The sequence below is a fragment of the Lepisma saccharinum genome, chromosome 13 (assembly GCF_977018435.1).
Source record: "Lepisma saccharinum chromosome 13, izLepSacc3.1, whole genome shotgun sequence".
Taxonomy (NCBI): domain Eukaryota; kingdom Metazoa; phylum Arthropoda; class Insecta; order Zygentoma; family Lepismatidae; genus Lepisma; species Lepisma saccharinum.
Genome location: NC_139241.1, coordinates 83,893,730 through 83,907,180, shown reverse-complemented (window position 1 = coordinate 83,907,180; position 13,451 = coordinate 83,893,730). Strand labels below are relative to the sequence as shown.

General features: G+C 36.4%; 1 protein-coding gene across 5 annotated transcripts in view; it reads left to right on the top strand.

Annotated features, from left to right (window-relative positions):
* Positions 1-13,451, top strand: part of jar (Myosin heavy chain 95F jaguar) — a 165,096-nt gene that overhangs the window by 88,898 nt on the left and 62,747 nt on the right. For all 5 annotated transcript variants that reach the window (XR_014442899.1, XM_083134578.1, XM_083134577.1 and 2 more), the window contains exons 13-16: positions 2,477-2,674; positions 5,131-5,355; positions 8,219-8,426; positions 11,429-11,553. Coding sequence is in view for 4 of the 5 variants with exons in the window: in XM_083134578.1 (XP_082990704.1) it covers positions 2,477-2,674; positions 5,131-5,355; positions 8,219-8,426; positions 11,429-11,553 (756 nt within the window). In the remaining variant the exon portion in view is untranslated. The remainder of the gene's footprint in view (positions 1-2,476; positions 2,675-5,130; positions 5,356-8,218; positions 8,427-11,428; positions 11,554-13,451) is intronic.

Genomic DNA, 13,451 nt, shown 5'->3' with positions numbered 1-13,451 from the left:
GCCTCTCCATTTTTCCTGGTCTTCCACCAGTTCTCTCTTTCCACGGTGTTCCAATCTTGTCCTCTTCTCCTAACACTCTCTCTTGGTCTCCCCCTTGGCCTTACTCCCACTCCTTGTATTGTAAGCTCTTCCTGGTAGTCTATCTGCATCCATCCTCTTCATGTGTCCGAACCACCTCATCTGTGCCTGATCTATCCTGTCCTGAAACTTCACCACACCCACTGTCTGTCGGATCTCCTCATTCCTTATTCTATCCCTTCTAGTCTTCCCCAATATACTCCTTAAAAATTTCATCTTGCATCGGTATCAGTCGGAATCGGTGAGAATGTCGGTATTGGGATGTGTATTGATTCAAAGGGCTCGAGATAAGGGCTCAACCCTTAGAAACTACAATTTTTTTAATTTTGGGGATCAATGAGACTTTGTTGTTAACTTTTAAAAAACTTTAAAAATAATCTGATTTTGCAAACATTTCAAGAAATAAAAACTGTCTTATCTTCAAATGTATAGAGCATACAAACGGTTGCTACCAGTCATGAAAATCAATAAAAAGTCAAGAATTTTTGCTATCGCAATGACTGATTGAGTGATTTAGTTTATTTTACATCACTTTTCTGCCCCCTTTGGTTAATAGTGAACATGAGGATGAATGGTAGTAAGATAAGATGGATGAAGGAACGATCACAAATTTATAGGTATGACAACACAAGCCTCACATAAGATTATACTGACTGTGAGTTCACACACCAGCCCCTCGCTAGTCTACCATGCCCTCTCAATAAAGACGATATTATTATTATTATTATTATTATTATTATTATTATTATTATTATTATTATTATTATTAATAGATAAAGCAAGTCTATACGACGCACGCTTTTAGAAGCGATATCGGGCGGGGCCACCCAGAGGGTGTGCGTGGCAATCAGCCAATGTCAGGAGTGCAACGTTGTACAGTTAGGAGACTGCAGCATGGAAGTTAAAAGCCGTGTTCTGTATTTTTCTTGCGCGCAAGAAGTTTTCATAAAACTCGCCAATTTAGGGTTCATCATAAGATGGGGAAAGACATTTTGAACCTGACTGTCCAAATCCCATGAATTTCCGTCGCCTACAGTTGGAGTTATCGTTCCTTGAAGAAACAAGGGAAACATCACCTTTCGTTTCCTTCCGCCTGTTTTTTTCGATGCCACCGTGTTGACGCAGCTGAGTTGTTGTGTCTAGGGAAAACTGTTGGTGTTAAATTCGTCTCAATATAAACAATGACCCTTTATTGTTCTGGGCGTTCTCGAACATTGAAAGTCTGGGTCAGTTTGAGTTCAGCATTTTCGTACTAAGGCCGGTGTAAAATTATTCGCTTATCGTTCACTCGTGCACCACAAAGAACAGTTTGTGAAAAGATTAAATACAGCTCTTTCGTGCGATAGTGTGTGTTCCGTGTGTTCTTTTTATTTTAAATAATGTCACTCTCGAAACCTAGCACCAGTAGTACAGGCACCAAGGGTGCAAAATCTAATCATTAACCTCCAGGAGAGTGACTCGGAAATGAGTGAAACACTGATCGGAGACACAGGAAGGCGACGAGAGCGGTGATGAAGACCTGGCAGTTCCTCTACAATAAATACCTTCAAGCTTCTTTCAGGTATGGGTTTCTCGTATATGCTACAGTGATATGATATTATAATACTGTGTAGAAATATTCACTATATTATTTCACTGTACTCATATATACTGTGCATGGATTACAAAATAATGGACACATCGCGAATTTTCTGCCCTTCCCTTGCGCTAGCAGTTAGCTTGGCAACAGCGCAGTAGCACTGGCTGGGTATTGGCCGAACTCATGTTCCTTCTAAAAGCGTGCACCGTATAATTCTGTTGTTAAATACAGTTTTCATCTTAACTGGCATTTTGGTAGGGGTTTTTCATTAAATAAATATTTATTTTCTTAATTGCTAATTTCCAACTTTACTGAAGTAGGGGTTGAATAAATAAAAGATAAGAAAAAAGAAAAAGTTAAAGAAAAAGTCATGCAAATGTCCAGAATTTTGGCTTCGTTATTTTCATAGACACTCGTCTGATACAGGTTTTGTGACTGGTGCCATTTTAAAGCTCTTGATTTAGACTCTTGTTTGATGCCCATATCTATAAATTGGTGATTTTTCTATTTTTCAAAAATACAAGAATATTTAATTTTGAACAACTCAAAACAACCTTTATTATTCATGATGAATGCGGTAATTACTTACGTGAAATTTAGAAATTTCACACTTTCACGTTGCATAATTTAATGGTTAAATCCTATTAAATTGTGCAATGCGGAAGTGCAAAATCTCTCAATTTCAAGTAAGTAACCTTTAATATTTTTTTAAAATTATGTTTGTCACATATGTTGTCTATGTATGGTGCAAGTTTGAAGATATTACATCCAAAACATTTATCTGCATGGCAAATTAACCATAATTTTCTTCTTCTTAAGGCCCAGTTCATTGAAAAGAACAATGATGCCCTACATGCTTCGCTGGAAGGCCTCGTTCAGGAGAGCAAGAATCCGTTCCTCCGAGGACTCTTCGCATCGAAGAACGCCACCCAGCAGAAAGGCAAGCTCACGTTCATCAGCGTCGGCTCAAAATTTAAAACTCAACTAGCAGAATTGATGGAAAAACTGAAAGGCACGGTAAGTGCATTGGCCATTTATTTTCATAGTTACACTGCAGCAATTAACAATTATGAAATTCTTAGAACAGTTTTCCCTTTAAAAGAAACAAGCCAATATTGCCATGCCTAACTCCCACATTAGACTGTTCTAATAAACCATATTTTTGTGTTTGTTAGTGTATATTTGCATAAACAGATATATTTAACAATAATCACAGTCAGTGTTTGCAAGTAACTAGTAGTTATCTTAATGTAGTTAAAAGTAACAGTTACTTTTGGGAGAATTCTAGTTGTAACTAGTTTCTTTTAAAAGAAGTAGGTGTAACTGTAACAGAATTATTTTTCTCCAATAGAAGTAACATTATTACGAACAGTTACTTTTGCAGTTTCTTTATGACACTTAAACTGTTAACTTCAAAAATATGTAACGTGGGGAACATCTAAATTTGGCAACTGTGTTTCTAACTGTGTCTTCTCTGGATGCTAAGGTGAAAGAAAATTCATGGAATTACCTGAAGCAAGGAAACTAGGCTTGATTGTAATTTGTCACATAAAATTGCACTTGAAGACTTCAGTGTTTGTTCCATCAAGCTTTTATTTGTTCCATCATGTTTTTATTTGTTGTAATAATAGTAATATATTATGTGCCAAAGATATAAATAAATCATATGTAAGTGTTCGTAGATGTTGGATTACAATTAATGATCATTGACTGTGTGTAATTTGTTTTCAAGAAGATTTCCAACAGAAAGTAACTGATCCTGCTGAAAGTTTCTACTGTTTACAGTAGACAGAATATACTGTTACCAAGTGTACTCTACTGTGTTCTCAGAAATCTACTGAAACTCAATGGTTTTCCACTGAAAACCTTCAGTAGGCCTAATGTACTCGTACAGTAGAGGAAATACAAGTGAAATATTCTCTTCAGTATTACATGTAATCAGTGGCGTGGCGTGACTTTTTCAAAAGTGTTACCGGGCATCAGTATCTTTATTATTATGCCTGCTAGGCATTATCACCCCCCCCCCCCTGAAAAAACATCTTCGATCTAGATTTTTGTTCATTTTGTTCTTTTTTTTTGCAATCCGCTCAGTGATTTAGACACAAACACTCCTGGCAAAAACTACCACTCGTGAGGCAGTTACCACGAAAATTCAATGAACAGTGGTCGAGCCTTGTCAATTCCTCATCTCTGATTCTTTGCAAATGAGGTGGAAAGGGAAAGAAGAAGAGCCACACATTTCTTGGGTCAGTTTGATATTTGTCCAGTCAGTGAGCAGACGACAGGATTTCGCTCCTTCAGCGACAGTCAAATTGTGGAAGGGAAGTCCATCTGTATGTACTACTGTTGCCAACTTAGGCTTTTGGAGCAAGGTTTGTCCAAATCACGAATCGCACCAAGGAACTATATTTTTGTCTATTCAATCCAGCCTTGGCTTTGCAGTCTAACTCTAATTGCATCAGAGAAATAGTATACCCAGTTTAGGCAGGACTTAGCTCTTTTCTACCAATCCAATGTGACAACACTGGCATATACCGGTAGGCCTGACTGGTAACTAGGCCCCTGAACAGGCATACGAATGGCCCCGTAGCACACTGTCCCAAAGTCTTCACCTGCCTTCCCTTGCATTGGCACCCTCTTCTCTTGTTACCTCTTCAGGATAGCTGAACCGGCCTCCCTCTGCACTTCTTTCAGCTGCAGAAAAAATATCCTTTGCAATATATTCTCGACGGCAACACTGTGGTTAACGTATTTAGCAATGTTGCCATTTTCTTGAAACAACTTTTTAATTCTTTACACTTTGCTGTTACCTGTGGTAACACCGGTTACATGCACACCACGCCTCTGCATGTAATATTGTATGTAGTGTGTCTAGCTCAACATGTTGGCTCTATATAACTTTTCATTCTTTTTGATTAACAATTTGTTATTATATGTATTTGAAAATCTAAACTCGGTAGATGTTTGAAAACACTTATTGATCTACTAAAAACAATCCAGTAGAGAAACGAAGTGAAAATAATTTCTTCAGTACTATATTTAGTGTATATAGTGTTTATTTAACTTAAGATAGTTGTTGCACATATTACATCTCATCTCACCTTATTAAGAATTTTTGTTTATATCTGTTTGAAAATCTGAACATAGTAGATGTTTCATAACACCTATTAATCTACTGAAAACAGTAGACAGAATTTTCAGCAGCGATAGTTACTTTTTGAACCAAGGAACTGTAACAATTACTTTGAAAAAGTAACTGTCCAAACACTGATTACAGTTATGTTTGTAAACAAGTACAAATATAATACTGCATATGTGAAATGAACATGTTCTTGTACTTTGTTATTATTGTATGATATTTTATTTTCCACTTTTAATGTTTATTTCTGAAATTTTCCACCATCTTGGGAAGTTCCCTTGTCAGAATCTTTCTTGATGTGCTTCTAGCTCTGTCTCGCTTTTTCTCCTCAAAGGGCACAAACTTTATCCGCTGTATCAAGCCCAACGTGAAGATGGTCGACCACCAGTTTGAGGGCGGGTCCATCCTCTCGCAGCTTCAGTGTTCCGGAATGACCAGCGTCTTGGAGCTAATGCACCAGGGATATCCGTCGAGAGCACAGTTTTCTGATCTCTACAGCATGTACAAAAATTACCTTCCTCCAAAACTAGCTCGGCTGGACCCGAGGCTATTCTGCAAGGTAACACATTCTGATTTATCTTGGATTTATAATAAAATAGTTTTGAATGTACAGTGTTTGAAAGTAACTAGTTATCTTAATGCAGTTACAAGTAACAGTTACTTTTGGGAGAATTCTAGTTGTAACCAGTTTATTTTAAAATAAGTAGCTGTAACTGTAACAGAATTACTTTTCTCCAATAGAAGTAACATTATTATGAACCTCAGATAGAGATAGAGATATATGTATTATTAATGATTTCTAATTTGTATAAATGAAATTTAACCCTCCCTTGCTCGCGCCAATGTTCCTAACACCGATGCATGCATGGCGTCTGACACACTCACGCGATGACCTGTGTTGAAAACATATTTCTTTGAGGATTATTGTGGTTCAGATGAACTGAAGCGTGAACACAATTGTATTTGAAACCAATATATTTATTAAAAAATACAAAACCTACATATTTAATAAAAAATAAAAAAACTAGCAATACACAACAAAAAGTTATATTTTTAATTGGATGAAACACATTATTTGTTTTGGGCACAAATGCAACAAATATGCATTGAGTGTTCTAACATACAAAACCTACATATTTAATAAAAATACAAAACTCTAGCAATACACAACAAAAATTACATTTTTAGTTGGATAAAACACATTATTAGCCTTGTTGTTTCTAGAACTCTTGTTTTATAACATATGTTGTATGTATGATTTTGTAACACGAGGTACTCGCGTGGCATTTGAGACACTCTGTGCAGACAATATCACTAATAACTTCTCACCGCACAAACTTGAACTGGCGTAACTCGTTCTGAATAATCATTTGCTCATACCAGAAAGGTACCGGGACGGGGAATACCAGAGCTACCTCGTTTCAGAAGTTATCGTTACTGATAGATTCTCTTCTTGTAGACGCCGCTCGAGTAACGGAGGGTTAAGCACCATACCTGATGAAGGTGTGTTTTGTATTCATTCAACGATTTCAACCATAAATGTTAGTCGTTTTCAGAAAGCAGCATACTGTTAATAAGTTAAAATGTTAAAGTTAATATGGTAAAATTAGAGCACAATTTATTAGCGTTATTTGGATTGAACGGAATGAATCTATCAGAATCAGTCACTCCAAATGACACTGGCATATTCTGCTAATTTGTTGATAGGCTTAATTAAATTGGTCAGTAATTAGTGACTATTTGGTTAGTTTTTTGTTGTTTGGCCAGTTAAATCACTAATTTTGTCTGTTACATTCATAAAAATTATAATGCATTTGATGTAACTCAGAAAACAAGAAAACTCACCTTCACTTAATAGCTACCATATTTGCGTGAGATGAACAGGCAAACAGGGAAAATTCTGATATGCATTCAGTGATAAAATTTTAACTTTTGGAAACTGGGCAGTAAAAATAACCTGTTGTCTTATTTGTTATTTAAAGTGTAATTGAAATGTTACAAACGTAACAGTTTTACATCATGGACAACAGAATGGCAGTAAAAAGAAGTCGTTCAAATACATATCAGATATTGTCATACATACAATGTATAGACAGTTGTATATCATTTAAGTCAGTCAATATAAAACTCTTAAATACAGTGGAACGTCGATTTTCCATGTTTCAGGGAAGTAGGATACAACAAATAAACTTAAAATGCAGAAAATTGTAAAATCTGGGACATTTTACACTATTACAACGTGAACATTGAATGTATAATGCAAGAAAATGTAAAATCTTGTTCCACTCTACTTCTGATATTGTCGTTTCACTTTTCATGGAATTGCCCTCCAGATTTTTATATATTCATAGAAAACATGGTTGAATTGTTCACATAATTAGACAATTTATAAAAATATTGGATCGGCGCAATTACCGGCAATTATGTTGATAGACCAAAATGTTGACTGTTACCAGTTTAGTGGTGTCTAATCTCCCTGTCTATGACATACGTTGTTATTTCTAGGATTGAATCAACACACTAAATGGTGTCTATGCTTCGCAGATGGTTAAAAGTTTTTTAATACTTTGTTTTGGTTTCAGGTGCTTATAGAAAAGCTTGAAGTAGACGATTCAGAACATGAGTTTGGAAAGACAATGCTATTTTTTAAACCTGGGAAATTTGAAAGGTTTATTGAATGTAAGCTCAGTGTGCTGTCTGTCGCTGTTGTATTTTTGTTTTTTGAAAGGGAATTTTGTATCATGAAGTTATCATGAAAACTTACGTGGTGAAAGATGCAAGACATTATATTGCATTGATTGGTGATACATTCAGTTTTATTGTCAGAAAAGTTTGTTCGAGAGGTTGAGGGGAGGGGAGGGGAGGGAGCAATGGTGTAAGGTAAGGTAAAATGCCCTGTGCGTAAAGCACCGTGCCATTAAGGCACATTTAGGGAATGTAGGTTTTGAAATGTGCCACAATTATCCTCGCAGACACTGGATACCATTGAATAAGGCTCCTTTTTGCTTCCTTGTCCATCAATATACCCACACCATCACGGCTCACACCTTCACCCTCAGGTCTTCCAGAATATATGAATGTAACTCCTTCATGGGTATTTACCTCTCCAAACTCTGGCCATCTGACTTCACTTATACCTAGGGCCCTACACATTCTCGATCTCAGCCATTTAGAGTTGATGTGATCAACAGCATGCTCCGGGCCACCTTTACCCCCTAGGGTTGTCCCGAGGAACCCATTGATTTGAGGCTGGATGAGCCCTAGAGTTGCTTTATGCAGGGACAAGGCTACATGGGAGCTCTTTCAATAAAGCAATATGTTGTAAAATATAATGAACTTCTTCTTTCACCATGAGAGACAAAACTGCTGATATATGTATTGCAGTAAAAATTTTATCTATTATAATAAGCTCTTGTTTTTAGGCTTTATTTCATGCCCTGGGACTCAATGAAACAGACTTTAAATTTGGAATGACGAAAGTGTTTTTTAGACCAGGGAAGTTTGCAGAATTTGATCAGCTTATGAAATCTGATCCTGAAAACTTGGCGGCACTGATCGGAAAGGTACAGAAGTGGCTTTTGGTTTCCAGATGGAAGAAGGTGCAGTGGTGCGCACTTTCCGTTATTAAATGTAAGTTTTTGGATGGAACGTAATCTCTTCGACTGGTAGATGGACTCCTTGTAGTTGTGGTGGGGGGTACTTTCCGCTATGTTCCTCTGCTGTATATATATCTTCTACTATGGTCTGTTTTCTCCCTATATATACACACTGTGATTCGTAAGTCCGTGAAACAATTTAGAAATTCACCACAGATAAAGTGCAATGGTAATTCTGTAGCCGATAGAACAGCACATTTTTGTAGGAAACTAGTGAAACAGAAAATTAATGATTCTGATGTACTTGCCGGTAATTTTTTGAACAGATATTGATTCCAATATTTAACTGATTTCGATACGTAAGCTTATTCAATAAAGATGGAGTGTTATTTCCAGCATGATGACAATAAATGTTCTATTTCATTTCTAGTAGGTGGATCTTCTGAGTAAGAGTCAGCAGATTTTGTCACACAAACTCCACACAGATGAAGGTCAATTTTGTTCACATTCTCTTCTTTATTTGTATACCATATTTACACTGGTTTTGATAGGAAAAAGTGCACAATTTTGGTTTGAGAAAAGTCTTTTTAGAAATTTCGAGCAAGTCATTTTGCAACATGTCCTGTGCAAAAAAAATAAAGATGATGCGCATTCAGCCGCCACCAGAATGATGCCTCTTTGCTCGGTAACACAAAATATTCCATTAGAAGGCGAAAACACCACAGAGCAATTTTTAACGAAGTTTTTTTACAACATTTTCCTGTGGACATTGACAAACTTGTGGGAGTAATTCATATTTATTCCTGTTCATGTATACATGTTATACGTGGTGCGTAGAAGTCACTAGCATCTGTTCGTGACAAATTTCTAACGTGAAAACCATTTTTGAGGAAGTTATTTCCCTATATTTCTCGTGCAAAAAATACCGATGATTCAACTCCCGTGTGATGGAAGATGCGGTCACGCAAAATGTTCCGATCGAAGAAATTTAGTATTGGTACCTGTTTAAATATTGGATTTTTACCGATGTTGATACTGATTCCGATATATCAGTTTCGGCTGATAATTCATATATTGGCAATCGGCTTCGTCACATCCCCATAGTCAACCAAATGAGTGCATAGTACCATGGTTTTCCACTAGGCAGCAGTAGTAGCAAATGTTGAGTGGAATTTTGTGTGTTGGAGTACACAAGAACCTTGTCCTTTGTGACTGTACAGCGACGATTTCGAGCAGAATTACAGAAGGAGCCCCTACTCCCTGGTAATCTCCAGAAACTTTGCAACTGTATCGTCATGGATGTGTCACATGGAGCATTTGTGAGGCATGCAGAATGAAACTTTGGGATTTGGTCTTTCCATGAGCATCTGAATTACTACGGTCAGTTGTATTATTGGTTATCTGTAGTAAATTTCTAAAATGTTTCATAAACTTGTGAATCACCCTGTATATGTGCTTTGAACTTGAATTAATCCTATTCTTTTGTTCTTTTGCATGGTACAGTATCTTTGTATGCACACTTCTAGTCTTACAATTGTATTTTTTCTTGTAGGTCATGTAGGTAGTTTTAATAAACACAAACAACACTATACTTAGAACAATTGTAAAAATGGTGTAACAACATTTTTGCACCATCATCAAACTCACTTGGTGGTGAAATTAAATTGAAAACTGTAATTGGCTGTATCTCACGGACCAATACTCCAATTTTGCTGAAACTTGCGCCATTTAAAAGATAAAATTTAGCTCTTTCTATTGTGTATGAGGGTGTACCCAAAATAAACCAGAATTTTTTTAAAAGCCATGTATTTTTTTTATTTTTACAAAACAACATTATCACCTTCAAAGTACTCTCCATGACACTTAATACATTTGTCCTATCTGTGATTCCATTCTTGGAAACATTTTTTAAAATCATCTGTTATGATGGCTGACAGCTCCTTCCTCGTTTTTTCTTCACCTCTTCTACGTCGTCAAATCGCTGTCCCTTCATGTCCCTCTTCATTCGGGGAAACAAAGAAAAGTGCACGGAGCGAGGTCAGGTGAGTAAGGGGCATGGGGCAAGAGAGTGATGCTGTTTTTTGCCAAAACTTGCGCTGGGAGCTCTTCTTTCAAAGCATGGCATGTTTCCACTCTACACTCTTTTTGCTGGTCACTCAAATTCCGAGGCACAAATTTTGCAGCAACCCTTCCCTTTCCCAAATCTTCCATTAAAATTTGCTGAACCAAGCTCCAAGATAGTCCAGATAACTTCCCCAGCTCTTCAATGGTCCGTCGTCGGTCTTCGAGCACAAGTTCATGAATTTTATCGACATTTTCGTCCGTTCTGGAAGTTGACGGACGTCCAGAATGGGGTTTGTCATCAATCGACATGTCACCTTTCTTGAAGCGAGAAAACCACTCGTACACTTGAGTTTTCCCCATAGTGCTGTCCTTGTAAGCTGTGTTCAACATCACAACCGTTTCTGCGGCATTTTTCCCCAAGCAGGAAACAAAATTTCACAGCCGCACGCTGTTCTCTTAACATCGGCCATCACAAAAACGAGGAGCAAGCGAAACTGCTTTTACGAAAAAAATCACCGTGACCAGCGAAGCCACTGAGTGTACTGAACTCACAATGAGTTGCTCGACGCTTGCCTAGCGGGAAAAATTCGTTCTATGGATGCTCCTCCCTGCACATTGCAATTCTGTTTTTTTTTGGGTACACCCTCGTATAATGAATATTGTTCAACATAAATTCAATGATAACACAAACAAACAATGGCAGCAAAGAAATAGAACATAATAGCCAGAACGTAAACAAAGTCAGACAAGCTGTTGGCAATACTTGCAACTAAAAGAAAACATTTTATACTGCTGCCGCCATTGTCGTTTAAGGAAAGTAGGCCAAAGCATCTCCTCATGAGCTTTTTTTATACAAGCATGAAACATTGCATGTTTTTTTTTCTTTTCAAAGGTAAACTAATTTACCTGTGATAATCATTCATGTACTTTTTGGATTTTTTTTTTTTTTAATGTGGTGTTTTATTTTAACAGTGGAGAAGAAAATACAGTATCGAAGGAAATGTCTAATAATGGTTCAGAAGAGTGTAAGGATGTATCTGGCCAAAAAACAACACCAGCCTCGATATAGGGGAATCATGAAAATAAATAGTTTGGAGGTGAGTTTATTTTAGTTTGTTTGACATTTGTTTTAAGTCGTCTTTATGCACAGATAGACTAATCGGGACTGGACCTACAGTTTAAAGTAGGATCCGAACCACTATGTGCCTCCGTCAGATAATAAACCCGGGATCCTTAATTACAAGGAGACGACATTACCACTATGCCATCGGGGAGGCCCCAAGTTTATTTTAGAAAACAAAATTGTTAGAAATTACCATGCATTGCAGATAAAAGAAGTACTGTATTTCACCACATAATCTTCACAGATTTTATGCCACATTTTGTTGTAAAAATTGAGATGCGACCATTGTGTGAAGCATTACTTTTTAAAATTGTGCCAGTATTACCGATACTTAAAAATCATTTATTACTAGGTAAACAGTCTTTGGTGCAAGATTAAGATGCACGGAATACTCATGAATATACGTTAAAATTGAATAGTCCAAATCGACACTCATCATTTCTCATGACAATTTAGCGAAAATTTTCTGGTCTGAAAGAAAAAGTTAGCACATACATTGTTATTGATATGTGCATTATAGTAGAAATATTACACTTGTGAAAAGTTACTACAGTGTTTCAAAGTACGGACTTACAAAATTTAATTCTGTATCCGAAGATTCTGTGCCACTATAATTTGTTTCATTATCTGATGCACTGATGTGACGATTATGCAATGAGAGGTTATAACTAAATTTTTGGACTGAAAAAAACAGGGTGTGATGACCATGTGGTGAAATACGGTAGTTATGTGATCAATCAACAGGTCAGTAATGATTATCACTTTATCGGTAAACTTTGTGATAGTTTTGACATGTACGTTGTTTTTTTAATTAACATAACTTGAGGTTAAACAATTATATTATTTCGTAATTGTATCAATTGCTGTAGGAAAATAATTAAGTTTAAGAATGTCTTGTATAGTATTTTGCTATCTAAATAAAAAAAAAATCCAAGTGTTAGGTAATAACCAAAATCTAATTATTGATAACAACTCGTTTGAACCAGTTTCCAAATTCAAATACTTAGGAGTAATATTAACAAATGAAAATTATATTAAAGAGGAAATAAAAAGTAGGCTTAATTCACGAAATGCATGTTACTTCTCTCTTCATAAACTTTTGTCTTGTCGTTTAATATATAAGAAACTAGAAGTTAAAATATACAAAACAGTAATTTTGCCTGTAGTATTATATAGGTGTGAAACTTGGTCCCTTACATTGAAAGAGGAACATAAATTGAGAGTATTTGAAAATAAGATCCTTAGGAAAATCTTTGGACCTAAAAGGGATGAGGACACAGGTGAGTGCAGAAGGTTACATAATTTAGAACTACATAATTTGTATTCATGTCCAGATATTATTAGAATAATTAAATCAAGAAGACTTAGGTGGGCAGGCCATGTGGCACGAATGGGAGAGGAAAGAGGAGTTTACAGGATTCTTGTTGGCAAACCTGATGGTAAGAGACCTGTAGGAAGGCCAAGACGAAGATGGAGGGACAACGTTGAGATGGACCTAAAGGAAATTGGTAGGGATGGAAAAGAGTATATAGATCTTGCTCAAGATAGGGACAGATGGAAGGCCTGTGTTGCTGCAGCCATGAACCTTCGGGTTTAGGAAGCCTAGAGAGTTAGTTAGTTAAATAAAAAGAAAGTGGTTCTCAATCTTTGTGATACATGGTGCCCTGATACCAACAATTTTACTTGTAAATATCTTTCCATTTTTTTTTTAAACTTTGTACATTTAAAATATATACCCTCGAAATTACCCATATATTGTAATAAAACATTAAAATGCTGACCACGGCAAAATTTATTGTATAAAAAATGTACACTCAAAACGTAATGTTTTCACCCTCTAACAGGGTCTTCTTCAGACGAAGATTCACAATA